Genomic DNA, 17,486 nt, shown 5'->3' with positions numbered 1-17,486 from the left:
AACTCTTTATCCTGTATTGACATTAACAGTCTCATCATCACAAGAATCTCTTTTTGAATCATCTGACATCGTTCTCTGGCACACATGATCATTAAGTCTAACTAAAATTCTAGTTAATGACATTGACTGTATATTTTATAGCAAAACTGTATATTTTATAGTGTATAAAAGTGTTTTTATGCACCAAGTAGTATTTTTATTTGTGATCTCCACAAGTAACCATGTACTGTAATTTTTCAGTCATCTTCAAAGGATTTCAAAACATATCCCTAGAAATTGTTTGCAAAGCTCTGCCTTCTTTGTAACAGATTCTGTGAAGACTCCCTTATAAGGACACAAAACTAGCATAGATTTAAGTCATTTCAGGCTAATGTGTCTTCTTCAAACAGTGGTTTATTAGGCAGAATAAAGCAACCAAGAGAGGCTATCCTGGAATATGAGAACATTTTAAGGATTCAAGTATGAGACAACTTTTTTCCCTGGGGAATCTTTTTTGGGTAAAATTAGACATACAAGGGTGTTTTAGTTAATCTCTACCAGTTCTATCTCCCTCCACACACATCATCTACTTCAAGGCTTCACTACCATCCTCAAGATCAAGTTCACTGCCAATAAATCACCCATTCTCAACATACTATCTTTCTTTCACAGAGAAAAGCAAATCCTTTAAGGAGGGAATGCTTTCATTTCACCCTCCTTTCTCAAACTATTTTTTCCTACTCCTTCACCGGTTCCTACCTTTTTCCCCTAAACCTCCTGCCATGTGTACCCTGCATCCAACTCCCCACTCCCCAACCCCCATAGACTTTATTCATCAGCTTCCTCCCATCCATGAGCAATGAGTGCAGGTATAAAGCCACTCCTGGGGCTCCCATCTCCAGACCCACCCTGCCAATCACAAGTTTTCCTTTAGGCTGCTGTGCTTCAACGTCTCTCCCCATCAGTCCAGCTTGCTGAGAATAGCCTAATTCAATTCTTTACATCTTTAAATTTTATTATGAAAATTAACACACAGAGACACAAAAGTGGTATTATAATGAATCCCTGATCACTTGATTTCAATAACCATTACTTTTGTTTAATCACACTTATTTCATCCATTCAGCCCCCTTTTTCTTGTTGAAGTATTTTAAAACAAATCCTAGATAATCAGTTCTCACCCTTTAAATCTTCAGTGTCAAAATCAAAAAAGCACATTTATTTACACAACCAAAAGCCATTATCACACCTTACAAGGCTAAGAATTTTAATATCACGTAATATTCAGTTGATATTCAAATAAGCCCAGCATTCTAACAAGTAACTAATGGATAAAGACAAGGGGTGGGGAGGTGGTGCTCCAGGGAGTATCAAGGTCCTCTCGTTATTTCTTCCTTCTTTTTAAAACTTATTATCCATAGCAGTCATTTCAGTTCTTCTCTTTTTCCGTCAACTATCTTTTTTCACAGAACTGGGTCAACTGTCCTATAGGATGTCCTGCATCCTAGTGGTTACCACGGATTGCTTCCTCTGTTCACTGTGCATACTCTACACTGGCTTTCAGATTGCACTAAATGTTGTTCTGTCTTAAATATATGATTTCACTCATATGTGGAATTTAAGAACAAAGAAGACGAATATAGGGAAAGGGAAGGAAAAATAAAATAAGAGGAAAACAGAGAGGGAGACAAACCATAAGAGACTCCTAGTCAGAGGAAACAAACAGATTTGCTGGAGGGGAGAAGGGGGATGGAGTAACTGGGTGATGGGCATTAAGGAGGGCACGTGATGGATTGAGCACAGGGTGATAGATGCAACTGATGGGTCATGAAATTCTACCTCTGAAACAGAAAAAAAAAAAAAAATAAGGCTGTTCTGTCTTGTGTGTTGTGTTACGTTGTATTTTGGAGGGCAGGGAGCAATAATCTGCTCTAGTTATTTCACAGCGGATTTCATTTGCTACACAAGAAAAGCCACAGCATGTCTGACTGCCTTAGCGGCAGTGATGCTGAGACTGGTCAGAGGTTCAGGGGAGGGCACCCGAGCCCTTCCTGCCGCCTGCGCATCTGGCCTCAGCCCCATTCTCACACTCCGCTCTGCAGGGCTGCAGGGTCAGGGCCTCTGCAGGCCACAAACCCAGGCCCCCCTGCTCGCCAGCTTCCAGGCAGGTTCTGCAGATGGCAGGCAGTATCAAGAGATTAGAAGGCAGTAAAAGAGGAGGTTCTGCTTCCTATTCTGGGGTTGGGGGAAGTCTGCAGCAGCAGCAGGACGGGAGCAGGAGGAGGTCGTGGACTGGGTACAGTGCCCAGCTCCGGCAGCGGGCCAGCGCTGCCATCTGGGCATTTTCCACAGCGCAGGAGCAGGGGAGGCCCAGCATTTGCTGGGGGGTTGAGGCGGGGCAGGGTGGCTATAACCCCAGCACCCTTTATGCTTCTCCCACTTCCTTTCTTCTCTTTTGTTCTCTCAGCCCCTGTCAACACTTTCTTGACCAATTCTCTGTGCGGAATTCCCTCTATCTGAATGACCAAAGGTTTCCTGTTTAGAAGCTGGCTGGCACACCTTCCTGGTAAGGAGCCCCGTCCACATGTCCCTTAAGGACATGCCTGAACCAGTTGTTTCGAAATGGTGATTTTCTAATTCCATTCATTCTGCAGTTATTAGCTAGATTTTTTTTTTTTTTTTTGAAAACAACTTCTCTCCTCCCCGCCCCCCTTGGACTATCTGGTAAGGAAACAAAACGAAACACCTTGCTGGCGAAACCAAACTTGTCGGATGGCCAGATTCTGCTTGAAGGCCGTGTTTGCGACCCTGGTCTGTAGCATGAAGTGCATCATGCTCAGACCTTACCCAAGCTCTTCACGATCTTATCTCTGCCCGCCTGAGCTCCCACTGATACTCCTTCCTTAATCCCAAACACCCACACTCCACCATACACTTCCACTTCCACAAATCTAGCGTGCTCCTTTTTGGCCTTTCTGCCTTCTCAAGCAATTCTATTTGCCAGGCATTCACTTTCCCCTTTTATCTGCTTTAACAGAATCTACTTACAGCTTTAGACTCAGCCTCAATTACTACTTCCTTTCTATCTTGCAGGGAGAATGGAAGGCTTCTCCGTCTAGGTGTTCTCATGCTTCCCTCTCCATGCCAGTACCAAACACCAGCTTCCTGGCTGTGATTTGTTCTTTACCAATTGTATCAGCCACTTGAACATAAAGATCTGAAAGGCTGCGTCCATTCCACAGCATGTTGCTTGATAAATAGCTTCATGTTGGTTCATCATATGCTCGCCCCTCCCAGGCTGCATCCGGCAGGAGATCGTAAGCAGAAGTGGAGAATGTGACTTCATACAGTAAGGAACACCAGAGTGCTTAAAAAATAATCTAGTAGCTTTCTCTCAGAGGAGGTAGATTTCATGGAGAATAGATACAGCGATGGTAACACGCACAAGCTGGGTTATTACACAGACAACCTACAACACTGGGGGAAGTTATAAGCTATACTTTGTCACAGCTTAGAACGACCCGTAGTTCCAAGTAGTTCTTTCTATACAGCTACGCTCATCAGAAAGAATATGATCACTAACGCCATAATATAATTGGGCTGAAAAAATAAAACAGAAAAATGAAAGAACAGTTATTTTCAAATTTATCAAACTACAAACTACTTACCTTTTTGTAATCATGTCAACAACAGATTTTAAATAATCTTCGTTTCCCTAAAAATGAGAAAAATATTTCACTGAAATTAAGCACGCCTCATAGTTTTGCCACTATATGGTTGCTACATATTAGTTTAGTTTAGGCATGGAATGGCATTGCTTCCTAAGAATTTTTTGTTTTTTCACTGTCTATAAAAGAATTTAAAATACCCACATGTCTTAAAGACCCAATTTGAATACTGAAAATATTTCATTCTTCCTTTTGTCACAGTACAAAATATCACTACACATTATTTACACTTAAAAATTAGTATGCAGGGCGCCTGGGTGGCTCAGTGGGTTAAAGCCTCTGCCTTTGGCTCGGGTCATGATCCCAGGATCCTGGGATAGAGCCCCGCATCGGGCTCTCTGCTCAGCGGGAAGCCTGCTTCCTCCTCTCTCTCTGCCTGCCTCTCTGCCTTCTTGTGATCTCTGTCTGTCAAATAAATAAATAAAATCTTTAAAAAATAATAATAATAAAATTAAAAATTTTTAAAAAAATTAGTATGCAAAAACCTATGTATCTAAAACAGTTTTGTCCTAAAAATGGGATGGCTTATTTCTAAGAACTGCTCTTTCTGAAAATGTCTTCATTTTATGAGTATTATAGGATAATAAATGTACTTCAAAATTATACCACAGTTTGGGGCACTTGGGTGGCTCAGTGGGTTAAGCCTCTATCTTCGGCTCAGGTCATGATCTCAGGGTCTTGGGATCAAGTCCCGCATCGGACTCTCTGCTCAGTGGGGAGTCTGCTTCCCCCTATCTCTCTGCCTGCCTCTCTGCCTACTTGTGATCTCTCTCTCTCTGTCAAATAAATAAAATCTATAAAAAAAAAAAAACTATACCACAGTTTTCCAGATGGTATTACTTAGCTAGATCCCCAGATTTTCTTTCATCAACAAACCTTGTGTGCCTACTCTCTTTATCGAATTCTGTGCTAGATTAGATGAAAGATTCATTTGTAAATAGCTTTTGGTAGTACATTCTCAGATTTTTTTTTTTTTTTTACCAAAGTGATTAGCATTACACAATATTGCCTCAGGACCCCAAGCATCCCTAATATAAAATTCTATAAAATTTTGAATAACATTTCTATTATCAAATATGAGTATATAGTCAAATAAATAATAATAATATATAAAAATAATATTTAATAAAAATAAATAATAATATATAATAAATATAAATAAACAAATGGTTATAAATAAATATAATAAAATAAATAATAAATATAAATAAATATAATAAAAATAAATTTTAAAAATATAGTCAAATAAAATATAGCTTATTTTAAAATATCCATCATGATGCAGATACCTCTGACAGTACTTAAAGTTCTTAAGATAGCCATAAATTGAATCACCAGCTATTTGCTACACTGAAATATTTTATATATTTTATTTATTTATAATAAATAAATATTATTTATTTATTATAAATAAAGAGATCACAGAGAGAGATCACAAGAAAAAAATCTAAAACGATACAGCAATTACCAGGGAGGAAGGGTATTTGGAGACCACAGACTTGGCACCAGGAGAACTACTTATTTTTCATACGTACATCTGCAACAGAGACAATCACCACGGAGTCCTTCTCTTCCGAAGGAGTCATCCTGGAGACAACGGAATTCAGTGTTTGCTTCAGGTAACTCTGATTTCCTCTGTTAACAGTGGAAATACCCAGTGCAAAAGAGACTGCAGACAGAGGAGTGTGGAATCATCATTTCAAACCATAGAGAAAAACACAATTTATCATTAATAGCTATGCTTATTACTGCATTTGGGTTAGTTGTATGGTCATAAGTAATGTCCCAAACTAAGTTATAAAAATTACCCAAACTACCATTAATTTTTGTCACAAAGTTCATTTTCTGCCTGAACAAATGCCAATTATCTGTGGATTGTTAGCTGTGGATTAGCTGTGGATTATCCTTTATATAAAGTTAATGCTTTTTTGATTCCTGTTGAGAAATCTTTGTTTATCTTCAGGTCATAAAGGTCATTCAGGTCATAAAGATAGTCTCCTGAATATGAATATCTTCTCAATATATTGTTTGTATGCAGGAGGATGAGGGCCACATCTGGTAGAAGCTGGTTACTTGAGGACATGGGAGGACTGCACAAAGAAGTTGTCAGTTAAGCTGAAAAGTCATACTGGGGAAGGGACCTCCGTGACAAGTTAGTTGTGGTCGGTAGGAGGTGGTGGGTTCACTGCAGGCAGCAATCACATTGTGCTAATCACTTGGCTTATTCATAGGGCCTCTAAGTGTTCTGGGGTTGCTGGAAAGGAGGGGAAGTAGCAGAAACTGATTTGAAAGATACAGTCTATTGTGCAAGGAGCTAGCTTCACCCTATATAACCTGAAGATCCACTAAAGGATTTTAAGCAAGGGTTGAGCATGACATTATGCATTTTAGTATGTAGCTCTGAAGAGGGTATGAAGAATGGATTGACTTTAGTCAGTTTACAAGTCTATTTCAATACACTGCGCAAGAAATGAAAGCTCAGAAAGAATAGCTATAGCGGGTAGAGAGCAGAAATTACTTGAGATATACTCAGAATATAGAACAAATAAGACTGGTCACAGATTCCCCTGTAGGCCTTGCTACAAGCTTCCGTGCATTTACAAACGTTTTATGTGCTATAATCTTTTAGTTACCGGGGGAAAAAAAATCTCCTTTTAAATTACCTCTGATATTGAAGATTTATAGGCAAACTGATCCTCCCAAGAACCTATGAAAATCCACCAAAGGGGCCTCAAAAGGAAGATCAATATATACAGCATAGATGGAAATCAGGAAATAGATGGGAATCAGAAAATTATCCAGGATTTAACACAATTCTGCTAACTAGGTTACCTCAACAACCCATAACCCCTAAACGAGTTCTGCTGTTCTTCCCAATTACAAACGTCTCTCCCTCCTTCTTTCACTCTCTGGAAAGAGCTTCTGCTTATCTTGGCTGATGTTTATTTAAGGCTATGTTTATTCTTGGTATCTCGTATCTTATAGTGTTCTTGGTACCTTGTATTCTATCGTGTCTGTATACTGGGGTTTTTTCCCTATGTCTTTCCTCTCCTCCTCCTGTTACTTCCAGCATTGGGGTAGCACACACTTTCTCATATAGTCACACACAGGTATGCATGTTTATGCACACACATATGCCACATCCAAAATACCCCCAAGAGGGAATCTGACGCAGTTAAAGACTCAAGTGTGATCCCAGGAAGCACCTTAATATCTCTAAACCTCAATTTTCTTAGGTGTAAAATAGAGATAATCATAGGTCTTACTGTAGTGGGTCATGAGGGTCAAGTGAGACAATAAGAGAAAACAAACAAACAAAAAAAGCAAGCAAGCAGGCACAGTAAGTCCGTCTATGGAACACAGGGAGAATTCAGATGCTAAAGGACACGCAGGCACCCCCATCCCAGCACAGCAGGCTTGGCAGAAGCATGTGCTATGGAACAATACTACTTGTTCCCTAGGAACCACATAGATCAGACGGAGGTCAGGAAGCTGCTTCGGTAAAGCACCGGACAGTAAACACCTTTGGCTCTCGGGCCATACAGTCTTCGTCACAACTACTCCATTCTGCCACGGCAGCATGAGAACAGCCACAGACGAGTAAGATAAATACTGACGAGACTCCAACCAGATCTTACTGTCAAGTAGCAGGTTTGGCCGGTGGGATACAATATGCAGCCGCTGGCCTAGAGTGACTGGCCCATTAGAATAAACAAGGTTTGTGGGACTCGCACTAAAATCCCTACTTCTAAATTAAATGCTTTGTCTCTTCTTCAATACCTGTTGAAGTTAAATTCATGCTTTAAGGATCAGCTCAAACATCACCTCTTCTGTAAAATTTTTGCTGACCTTGGTCACCAGAAGGATGGGGAAATAGGATGATAACTAGATAAGAATGAACTGATCAAAGCCAAGGGAGACAAGAATTGCCTGGTACTTAGCAGATGCTTAATATAAGTCAAATGTATATGTGACTTACAATGACCTATTTTCAAAACATCCTATTCAATCTGAATTTGAATTCAAGTCTAAATATCTGTTGAACTATTTTTTTCTGCCAGGTCATATACTGATTGCTGGCAGTCCAAATTAATGCCACATAGGCTGGTGGCCTATATATCAGAGCATTATATTAATGGATTACATTTTAAAACTTAAAAGCAAGCACAATAATAATTAAGAGAAGCGTTCAAAAAAAGCTTAAGGGGCGCCTGCCTGGCTCAGTTGGTAAGAATCCTGATCTCAGGATTCTTAGTTCAAGTCCCACATTGGGCATGGAGCCTATTTTTAAAATTAAATAAACAGGGACACCCGGATGGCTCAGTTGGTTGAATGACTGCCTTCAGCTTAGGTCATGATCCTGGAGGCCTGGGTTCAAGCTCCACATGGACCTCCCGATCAGGCTCCCTGCTCAGCAAGGGGTCTGCTTCTCCCTCTGCCCTTCCCCCTCTCCTCTCTCTCTCTCATTCTCTCTCTCAAATAAATAAATAAAATCTTTTAAAAAATTAAATAAACAAAAAACAAACAACAACAAAACTTAAAAGCATGTCCTCAAAGATCAAAATATCTTTATTTTCTTTTCTAAGTTTGCTTACCACCTGTTTTCTCTTTGCCAATGATTACATCAGGATAAATTCTGCCTGCTTTCCTTAAATGAGGAAAAAAGAACTTTAGGATTTCAAATGTATTAGATGCTGTTTCACTCTTACCCAAGGTATTTATTTTCTTCTCTACTGAAAGAAAGAAAAAATAGAGTTTCTAAGTACATGACCATAGGGATTTTTCTCTGGTACAAATTCTCATAATGAGATAAACAGATTTAATATTCAGTATATAAGAGACATAAAATTAAGTGTGAATTATTAAAATCATGGCTACAAAATATAATTCAAATATTATTGATTCACATTCATTTAAAAAGTAGTATCTAAGTCTAGCACTATGAGCTACATAACCAGAGACTAACAGAGCTGTCAGTTCTGAGTGAAGTGTAACTGAAACATGCTATAATTGATCTGACCTGCTACTTTGATTAATATCACATTACAGTTTATATCCTTAAATGTTGCTTCATAGCTTAACATTTAATGATTCTACTTATACAATTCATTTGAATATACCTGTACAATTTTGAGAAAGAAGAACACAATTAGAAGACTCACACCCTACTTAATTCATAATACATAATATTACTGTATTATATATTAGTATGTATTAACAATAATACATAAAACATATAAAATAAGTGATACTACATTTAAAAAGATACATAGAACGATGGAACAGAATAGAAAATCCAGAAACAGGGCGCCTGGGTGGCTCAGTGGGTTAAGCCGCTGCCTTCGGCTCAGGTCATGATCTCGGGGTCCTGGGATCGAGTCCCGCATCGGGCTCTCTGCTCGGCAGGGAGCCTGCTTCCCTCTCTCTCTCTCTCTGCCTGCCTCTCCATCTACTTGTGATTTCTCTCTGTCAGATAAATAAATAAAATCTTTAAAAAAAAAAAAAGAAAATCCAGAAACAGATCTACATAAATATCATCAATTGATTTTGGAAAAGGTGCAAAAGCTGCAGAAAGGACAGCCCTTTTGACAAATGGTGCTAGAATACTTGGACATTCATATGAAAAAGACTGAATCTTGACCAGTACTTCACACCATTTATAAAAATCAATTCAAAAGTTTCATAGACCCAAATTTAAAATCTGAAAGTAGAAAATTAAAAAACACATAAAAGAAAATCTCCATGACGCTGAAGAAGGTAAAGTGTTCTTCTTCTTCTTTTTTTTTTTTTAATTTGACAGACAGAGATCACAAGTAGGCAGAGGAGACAGGCAGAGAAAGAGGAGGAAGCAGGTTCCCTGCTGAGAGCCCAATGTGGGGCTCAATCCCAGGATCCTGGGATCATGACCTGAGCCAAAGGCAGAGGCTTTAACCCACTGAGCCACCCAGGTGCCCCAGGAAATTTTTTTTTAAGAAAAAAATTTTTAAACAAAATTCTCTTCACAAAAAAAACCTGCATATGAATGTTTACAGCAACATGTAATTGTCAAAAAAATGAAAACCACCTAACTGTCCTTCAGTTGGTAAAAGGATAAACAAACTGTATCCACTGTACATCCATGTAATCATAGTTTACTCAGCAATATAAAGGCAACAAAAATTTGGTCCCATAACAACTTCGATGAATCTTTGCTAAGTGAAAGAAGTCAGTCTCCAAGGATTGCACCACTGTATGATTCCATTCATATGGCATTCTGGGAAAGGGAAAACTCTAAGAACAGAGAACAGATTAGTGGTTGCAAGGGATTAAGAGTGAGGACTACCTGACTACAAAAGGGGAAACAGAGGCAGGACTTTTATCCCAGAGAAATGGGAGCCACTGCAGGATGATACACAGGACAGTGAACCTTCCCTTTGGTTACAGTGGAAATAAGCAGGGACAATTCTGGGGAAAGAGAAAAAACAGAGAAGTATGTTAGCAGTCATTCAGATGAGGCATGAAGGAGGCTTGACTAGCAGAGATGGTGATGGGAAAATGTGCACAGATTTGTGAGATACTCAGGATTGTGAACTGACTGAAATGGGTATATGTGAGAGGAGGCGGGGGAGGGGCAGGAGTCAGAGGGACCCTCAGGGTTCTGGCCCATCTAGTGCATGGGTCGCCATGGTGGTGCAAGTCACACGGAAAACACAGGAAGACCATTTCTGAGATAGAGAGGAGAGGAAGTATATCAGTGCTATATCTCTTACATGATTTTTGTATGTCTCACAATAAAAGAACAAGTACTAATTTAGTTATATTTGTTGGGGAGAAGTGTCCTAAAATCAGAAAGCACAAAATCTTAATTCCCAAACACAAAACACAAAACCAACAAACAAACCACCACACGTAAAAACAAAGGCAACACAAACCTAAGTGTATGGACATATTTTTTCTCTGTGTCATTTCATACTTCATTTTACTCAAGGCTTTGATCAGCTCTTGGCGATTTCTTTCAGTTTTGTTTTTTAAACGTAGCATTTTTTCCTTAAACTCCAAAATATGGTGTCTACAATGAATTAATTGATTACCTGCAAAGAAAACATATGTGTATATATTTATATACATAGCAACGATATCATACCATTTTCTATAATATATAACAAAAAAATAAGATATACACTTCAATGTAACTATAACACTATATTTGTGTGTACATATACATGTACATAGTTTATAGATAAATGTGTATACACGATACACATAAGAAGAGACTAGAGAAAGAGTGAGATTTAAAATAGTACTATCTGGGGACGCCTGGGTGGCTCAGTTGGTTAAGCAGCTGCCTTCGGCTCAGGTCATGATCCCAGCGTCCTGGGATCGAGTCCCACATCGGGCTCCTTGCTCGGTGGGGAGCCTGCTTCTCCCTCTGCCTCTGCCTGCCCTGCCATTCTGTCTGCCTGTGCTCGCTCTCTCTCCCTCTCTCTCTCTCTGACAAATAAATAAAATCTTTAAAAAAAAAAAAATAGTACTATCTGGAAATGGAATTATTATCAATGGTTTTTCCTTTATTACTTTCTGCTTTTTTATATTTTCCAAATTTTCCATTTTGTGCACATGCTAGATTTGTAATTAGAGAGAAAAACCAATTGAGACCAAAAATTCACTTTTAAGAATTTATTTGAAGAACAAAACCAAAAATATATACCCAGATTTGGCTCTAAGGATGTCTAACATAGGCAGCAGCATTACTAATCACTATAAGAAAATCAGAAACAGCCTAAATGCTCAACAATGGATATATGCTAAATAAATTACAGAATATCCTTTTAAAAGTTACAGAGGCTCTCATTTTAAATCAAGTGTAATTGAATCCCAGTTTCATCACTTAATACTTTTGTGACCTTGGACAAGCTATTTTATGTTTGTTAGCCTCTGTTCCTTCATGTATAAATGGATATATAAAAATTCCTGTCCCAGAGTTGGGAAGAAGTGATACAGTAATGCACATAAGCCATGTGGCAAAGCACACACACACACACACACACACAAAACACTTGACAAATGTCTGGTAAGTATTATTTATCAAAGGGCTACTTTTTATTCATTTGCCAATGTAATATCATACAGCTATGAAAATCAGCTTAGAGAGGAATATTTAATGTTGCAAAAAATTGTTTTTTAAAAACAAAACTATGTATAAAATCATCTCTTTCTGGTAAAACAATATACATACAGATAGTAAAAAAGAGTAAGCATACAAACTTATATTTTGTTAATATATAATCTTTAGTTTGTTGGATCACTTTTTATTTCCTATTTTTACAGAATTCTTTTGTTGTAGAATGTTACATTGCTTCCATAATCAGAAAAAAATTAACCAATAGAATAATTCTGCACCTTTTATTTGCCAAGTACTCTGTGCCGAGGGAAGTACAACAATAAAGATACAGTAGTCTTGCCTTCCAGAAGTTTATAAGGTAATTGGTAGAACTAACTTAACTGGTAATTTAAATCATTGTAATATTTCAGATGTTACAGATTTCCTTCTCCTTGGGTTTTAACTCATTAGGAATACATAGATAACACCAGACCCAAACAGAAGCTGTCAGTTTTATCTGGGGCTGTCTGACAATGGCTATATTGCCAAGCACAGTGGGATGTCCTATTTCCCTGCCCAAGTTAACTCACTCCCAGCCCATTACTGAAAGAGCAAGTGGACCACAGTGAGGCCACAGTCACAAAAGGGATGACTTGCCACATGTGCTTACTATTTTGGAGGAAAAAGTGGAGAGAGCTCGCCCTTCTTGGAGGGAGTGCATAAGCACTTTTATGAGCGAAAGAGCCCAGAGATGGCCTGAGTTGTCTTTTCAAGGAAGCCATTCTGCCTTCCTGTCAGTGTGGCCCACAGAAGTCATTCTGACCCATCTCACCATTTAGATGACTCTCTTCCCTTCTGAAAGAAAGTCAAGTGGGCACTTGAAAATGGCCCTTCTAGGAGAACAAAATGAAAGGTGTCCCCGTGAAGGAAATATGGGCATGATAAAACAAGGCAGCTAGCCCTGACTTCTAGTGATAACCGTGCATCCAGAGGATGGGATCCAGACAGCTTGGGAGGGAAGAGCAGGAGGTGAGAAGAGGAATGTGGAGAATGTACTGCCTGAGGGGAGAACTCTGGGAATGGGGGTTGGGAGGAGTGTGAGTTCAAAAGTCCAGGGAAGCAAGGACAGGTGTTCTCTTTGGAGCACTGCTGAGGGAAAGGCAAGGAGGTTTTCAAAAACATGGCGCTACACACCCAGAAGCTCTTCATTATTTTAGGGCCAACGGGGGAAATGTTTCTCTTCAGATCGCAGAAGTTAAAAGAGAAATCTGGTTCTGCTGATCTTTTTGGTAAGCTAGTTAAAGAGCCTGAACACTCCCCTACACACCAGTGTTTCTTAAACCTATTTTCTAAAAAAAACACTTTAATTATGGTAAATTTGAATAAAAGAAATGCGGGTGGAGGCATAACCTGAAATAGCCCACCACAGTCATGAAATTTCTCTGACGTTTCTGCAAAATATGTGCAAATTTTGCAGCCCACTCTACAGTACATATTTGTTGTTGTTGTTGTTTTGGTTTTGGGTTTGTGGAGTTTCATTTACTTATTTTTTAATTGATGTTTGGTTGACATATTAGTTTCCGGTGTGCCAATGAGTTGATATTTGCGTATGTTATGAAACAATCACCACAATAAGCTAGTTAAAATGCAGTTGGTTTTTTTTTTTTTATTCAATTTTTTTCAGTGTTCCAAGATTCATTGTTTATACACCACACCCAGTGCTCCATAATACCCACCACCAGGCTCACACAACCCCCCACACTCCTCCCCTCCAAAACACTCAGTTTCTTTCTCAGAGTCCACAGTCTTTCATGGTTTGTCTCCCCCTCCGATTTCCCCCAACTCACTTCTCTCCATCTCCCGATGTCTTCTGTGTTATGTTATGTTATGTGTTACTTATGCTCCACAAGTAAGTGAAACCATATGATAATTGACTCTCTCTGCTTGATTTACTTCACTCAGCATAATCTCTTCCAGTCCCATCCATGTTGATACAAAAGTTGGGTATTCATCCTTTCTGATGGGAGGCATTGTATATATGGACCATATCTTCTTTATCCATTTGTCTATTGAAGGGCATCATGGTTCTTTACAGTTTGATGACTGTGTCCACTGCTGCTATGAACACGGGGGTACAGATGGCCATTCTTTTCACTACATCAATATCTTTGGAGTAAATACCCAGTAGTGCAATGGCAGGTCATAGGGTAGCTCTATTTTTAATTTCTTAAGGAATCTCCACACTGTTTTTCAAAGTGGCCGCACCAACTTGCATTCCCACCAACAGCATAGGAGGGTTCCCCTTTCTCCACATCCTCTCCAACACACGTTGTTTAATGTCTTGTTGATTTTGGCCATTCTAACTGGTGTAAGGTGGTATCTCAACATGGTTTTGATTTGAATCTCCCTGAGGACTAATGATGATGAACATTTTCTCACATGTCTGTTAGCCATCTGCATGTCTTCTCTGGAGAACTGTCTGTTCGTGTCTTCTGCCCATTTTTTGACATGATTATTTGTGTTTTGGGTGTTGAATTTGAGGAGTTCTTTATAGATCTTGGGTATTAGCCCTTTGTCTGTAGTGTCATTTGCGAATATCTTCTCCCAGTCTGTGGGTTGCCTCTTTGTTAACTGTTTCCTTTGTTGTGCAGAAGCTTTTGATCTTGATGAAGTCCCAAAAGTTTATTTTCACTTTTGTGTCCTTTGCCTTTAGAGACATGTCTTGAAAGAAATTGCCTTGGCCGATGTCGAAGAGGTTACTGCCCCTGTTCTCCTCCAGGATTTTGACAGATTCCTGCCTCACGTTGAGGTCTTTCATCCATTTCAAGTTTATCTTTGTGTACGGTGTAAGAGAACGGTCGAGTTTCATTCTTCTACACATAGCTGTCCAATTTTTCCAGCACCATTTATTGAAGAGACTGTCTTTTCTCTACTGTACATTTTTTCCTGCTTTGTTGGAGATTATTTGACCATAGAGTTGCAGGTCCATATCTGGGCTCTCTACTCTGTTCCAGAGAATGAAAAGGGGAGAGATCACAACTAACACCAAGGAAACAGAAATAATCATCAGAAATTTTTATCAACAGTTATATGCCAATAAGTTATGCAACCTAGACAAAATGGATGCAATCCCAGAAACCTATAAACTTCCAAAACTGAATCAGGAAGAAACTGACAACCTGAATAGACCAATATCTAGTAACGAGACTGAAGCGGTGATCAAAAACCTCCCAAGAAACAAGAGCCCAGGACCTGACAGATTCCCTGGAGAATTCTACCAAACATTCAAAGAAGAAATAATACCTATTCTCCTGAAGCTGTTTCAAAAAATAGAAACAGGGGGCGCCTGGGTGGCTCAGTGGATTAAGCCTCTGCCTTCAGCTCAGGTCCTGATCCCAGAGTTCTGGGATCAAGCCCCGCATTGGGCTTTCTGCTCAGCAGGGAGCCTGCTTCCTCCTATCTCTCTGCCTGCCTCTCTGCCTACTTGTGATTTCTGTCAAATAAACAAATAAAATCTTAAAAAAAAATAGAAACAGAAGGTAAACTTCCAGAGTTTTTCTATGAAGCCAACATTACCCTAATCCCCAAACCAGGCAAAGACCCCACCGAAAAGGAGAATTTCAGACCAATATCCCTGATGAATATTGATGCCAAGATTCTCCACAAGATCCTAGCTAACAGGATCCAACAGTACATTAAAAAGATTATCCACCATGACCAGGTGGGACTTATCCCTGGGATTCAAGGGTGGCTCAACATTTGCAAATCAATCAATGTGATAGAACAAATCACTAAAAGAAGAGAGAAGAACCATATGGTCCTCTCAATTGATGTAGAAAAAGGATTTGACAAGATAGATACAGCAACTGTTCCTGATTAAAACCCTTCGAAGTATAGGAATAGAGGGAACATTCCTCAACTTCATAAAATCTACCCACAGCGAATATCATCCTTAATGGGGAAAAGCTGACAGCCTTCCATTTGAGATCAGGAACACGACAAGGATGTCCACTCTCACCACTGTTGTTCAACATAGTACTAGAAGTCTTAGCAACAGCAATCAGACAACAAAAAGAAATAAAAGGTATTCAAATTGGCAAAGAAGAAGTTAAACTCTCTCTCTTCACAGGTGACATGATACTTTATATGGAAAACCCAAAAGACTCCACCCCCAAACTACTAGAACTCATACAGCAATTCAGTAATGTGGCAGGATACAAAATAATGTACAGAAATCAGTCGCTTTCTCATACACTAACAATGAAAACATAGAAAGGGAAATAAGAGAATCGATTCCTTTTGATATAGCACCAAGAACCATAAGATACCTGGGACTAAACCTAACCGAAGAGGCAAAGGATCTGTACTTGAGGAACTACAGAACACTCATGAAAGAAATTGAAGAAGACACAAAAAGATGGAAGAGCATTCCATGCTCATGGATCAGAAGAATAAACATTGTTAAAATGATTATACTGCCTTCAGCAATCTATACTTTCAATGCCATCCCGATAAAAATTCCACTGACATTTTTCAAAGAGCTGGAACAAACAATCCTAAAATTTGTATGGAACCAGAAGGGCCCCTTATTGCTAAGGAAATGTTGAAAAAGAAAAACAAAACTGGGGGGCATATCATGTTGCCTGATTTCAAGCTTTACTACAAAGCTGTGATCACCAAGACAGAATGGTATTAACACAAAAAAAGAGGTAGTTGTTTTAATATAAAGATAACAAAGTCATGTTCTCCCTCCTCCCAACTTTTTTTTCAGGTGACTTTATGTATCTTGGAACAGCACTACTGGCTATCATGGGAACAGGTATTTCAATCGAGAAACATAGCTGAAGACTATTAGGTACAACATATGTTTCAGGAAGATCATTCTGGTGCCCATACAGAAGATTGTTTCAGAAAGGCAAAACTAAAGCCAGAGAAATCACCTGTCAGGAACCTAAAGTGATAGTAGTTTCATGCGAAAGAAGATAAAAGAATAAACCAGGGCAGAAAGGATTAGGAAATAGGGGAAAATATGAAAAATATCCAAGAGCTTTTATTGAAAAGACTTTGAACTGACTTAGAGGGGATTAGAATCCCTGCTAGGTTTCCAACATGACTACAGATTTCTGCAGTCTGAGTTGGGAAAACAGGAAAATGAGCTGTGATGATGCTTATGAGACATCTACATATGTGGCAAACAGTTGGCTATGTGACTTTGAAGTTCAAGGGAGAGATTAGGGCTGGTGTTACAGATTTGAGAGCAAGAGTGAGATTCACTTATAAAATGGAGCAGGAAAATGTAGTGATAAAAACTCCAGGGGCGCCTGGGTGGCTCAGTGGGTTAACAACTGTCCCAGTCTCATCTCCTGCTGTGTCTTTCCTCCCTGCCTTGGTTCACCCTGCCTGGGGCAGAGGGTTCAGAGTTTGAAATCCAGGAGGGTGCCTAAATGTCTGGTTTCAGAGGGGTCTTGAATCCCTGGCCAGGGGCAGACTTGGCCCCTCTTAACAGCACTATACATCCATCTTGCTGGTTCCATTCAGCTTTCACACAGACCAGCTTGGAACACACGTGTGTCTTGCCTGAGCTACCTTACGAAGATAAGAAGCAACTAATAAACTGTAATATCCTGATATTTCTCTTCCAAACCTCAATAGATCATCCACCCCAGGATACAAGAAAGGAAAGTAAACCTGCTGTTTCA

At 39.3% G+C, this 17,486-nt stretch overlaps 1 protein-coding gene across 1 annotated transcript in view; it reads right to left on the bottom strand.

The window, feature by feature from the left end:
* Nucleotides 1-17,486, bottom strand: part of MGAT4D (MGAT4 family member D) — a 44,272-nt gene that overhangs the window by 16,476 nt on the left and 10,310 nt on the right. The window contains exons 3-6 of the mRNA XM_044225953.1: nt 10,619-10,777; nt 8,303-8,440; nt 5,243-5,376; nt 3,648-3,694 (exon numbers count right to left, since the gene is read on the bottom strand). Of these exons, the coding sequence (XP_044081888.1) occupies nt 3,648-3,694; nt 5,243-5,376; nt 8,303-8,440; nt 10,619-10,777 (478 nt within the window). The remainder of the gene's footprint in view (nt 1-3,647; nt 3,695-5,242; nt 5,377-8,302; nt 8,441-10,618; nt 10,778-17,486) is intronic.

The sequence above is a fragment of the Neovison vison genome, chromosome 11 (genome assembly GCF_020171115.1).
Source record: "Neovison vison isolate M4711 chromosome 11, ASM_NN_V1, whole genome shotgun sequence".
Lineage (NCBI taxonomy): Eukaryota > Metazoa > Chordata > Mammalia > Carnivora > Mustelidae > Neogale > Neogale vison.
This window is presented reverse-complemented; position numbering and strand designations above follow the sequence as displayed.